The 1,397-nt window shown below is 45.8% G+C and overlaps 1 protein-coding gene across 1 annotated transcript; it reads right to left on the bottom strand.

Annotated features, from left to right (window-relative positions):
- Positions 1–458: 458 nt before the first annotated feature.
- On the bottom strand, positions 459–1,136 carry LOC135503689 (transcription factor HES-5-like). The gene is made up of 2 exons (XM_064921838.1): positions 944–1,136; positions 459–833 (listed from the first exon to the last, which is right to left on the bottom strand). The coding sequence occupies exons 1-2, from the start codon at positions 1,112–1,114 to the stop codon at positions 459–461; spliced, it is 546 nt and encodes a 181-aa protein (XP_064777910.1). The 5' UTR covers positions 1,115–1,136.
- Positions 1,137–1,397: the final 261 nt, after the last annotated feature.

Here is a 1,397-nt window from a genome sequence, read left to right as displayed (position 1 = left end):
TTGATACATTTTATCATTCAATGACAATTCATTGTAAAGAGTTTGACAAATTCTAACAAACAGGTGGTCACAGACCCAAACAGTAGCAACTTAATATGGGTTAGAAATACAATGCAAGTATGTTATTACAATAATTTAACTCTGTACTGTCGGAGTTAAGATTCTCAAACGAGAACATAAAATAAGAGAAACACTGTTATTAAATCAGTGTACATTTTCAAATACATAGTATGTATCCAGACCAATCTGAATGATTTCATAGAATCCTTCCTTTCAAAGGAATACTGGCGAAACATGCCCTTTCTTCATCTGGATGAAGACTAATGACATAGCATCTCTTGCCAAATGCAGAAGAAGTAGACCTCCGTCACTCCGAACACCACTGTCCATGCTTGTCAAAACATACACTGGCCTGTCTAATTCCGCTTGTCTGACATGAAAAGGTCTGAAGCGTTGCTCTACCAGGGCCTCCAGAGTGGATGGGAGATCACACCCTTGGTGGTGGCCTGGTCTATTGGGGAGCCCAGTGGGGAGAGGGACCTTGGAGCCTGGCTGTGTTGGCTGGATGTCTGCAGGCTGTGGAAGTGGCTCAGCAGCCTGCTGACAGCCTCCTGCACACAGTGAGAGTAGCCCCCATTGGCTGCCACGGTGGAGGAACTCCCTGCTTGCTGCTGTCGGCTCAGGAAATAGACGGTCATCTCCAAGATGTCAGCCTTCTCCTGCTTGGAGTCAGGCTGCTGCAGGAGGAACTCGGGTTCCAGGAGGGTCTTGAGCTGCTCGATGCTGGTGTTGATGCGATCTCTGCGCATCTTCTCCACAGCGGGCTTCTTTACCTGCACAAAGAGAAAACAAGGACCAGTTTAGTCAACTTGCCATGTATAATTAACAGCAATAGAATAAGATTGAAATGTACTGTATGAATGTATTCAAAGCATTTGTTTACCTTAGTAAGTGAGAGGTTCTGCTCAGAGTAGGTAATCTGTCTAGTCATTGTTGGTGCCATGGCTGTGGCAGTAGTAGTTCTGTTGAGCGGAGGTTTCAGTAAAGAGCCAATTGGATATGTGCTGTCTTCCCTCTGGTTCTCCCTCCTATTTACACTCCTAAATCTCCACATGAATGTGTAGGTCTTGGGCTTGTTGGAGTTTCTCACAGCCTTGAGCCAATGGTAGGGCTGGGAGGGGCATTGCGAGATCCTGTGCTGCCACATGCTCAATGAAGTGTTTATTGCTGGGAGGACAAAGAGTGTGCCTCTCGGGAGCAGGTTGATAGAGCACACAAAAAACTACATACCTTGGCCTAAACATCAGCGCCACAGGTAACTTCCACAAAGCTGTGAACGATCTGAGAGACAAGGCAAGAAGGGCATTCAATGCCATCAAAAGGAACATAAAATTTGA

This window comes from Oncorhynchus masou, chromosome 18, assembly GCF_036934945.1.
Source record: "Oncorhynchus masou masou isolate Uvic2021 chromosome 18, UVic_Omas_1.1, whole genome shotgun sequence".
NCBI classification, from domain to species: domain Eukaryota; kingdom Metazoa; phylum Chordata; class Actinopteri; order Salmoniformes; family Salmonidae; genus Oncorhynchus; species Oncorhynchus masou.
Note: the sequence above shows the minus strand (reverse complement) of the source record. Positions and strands in the feature narration are given on the sequence as shown.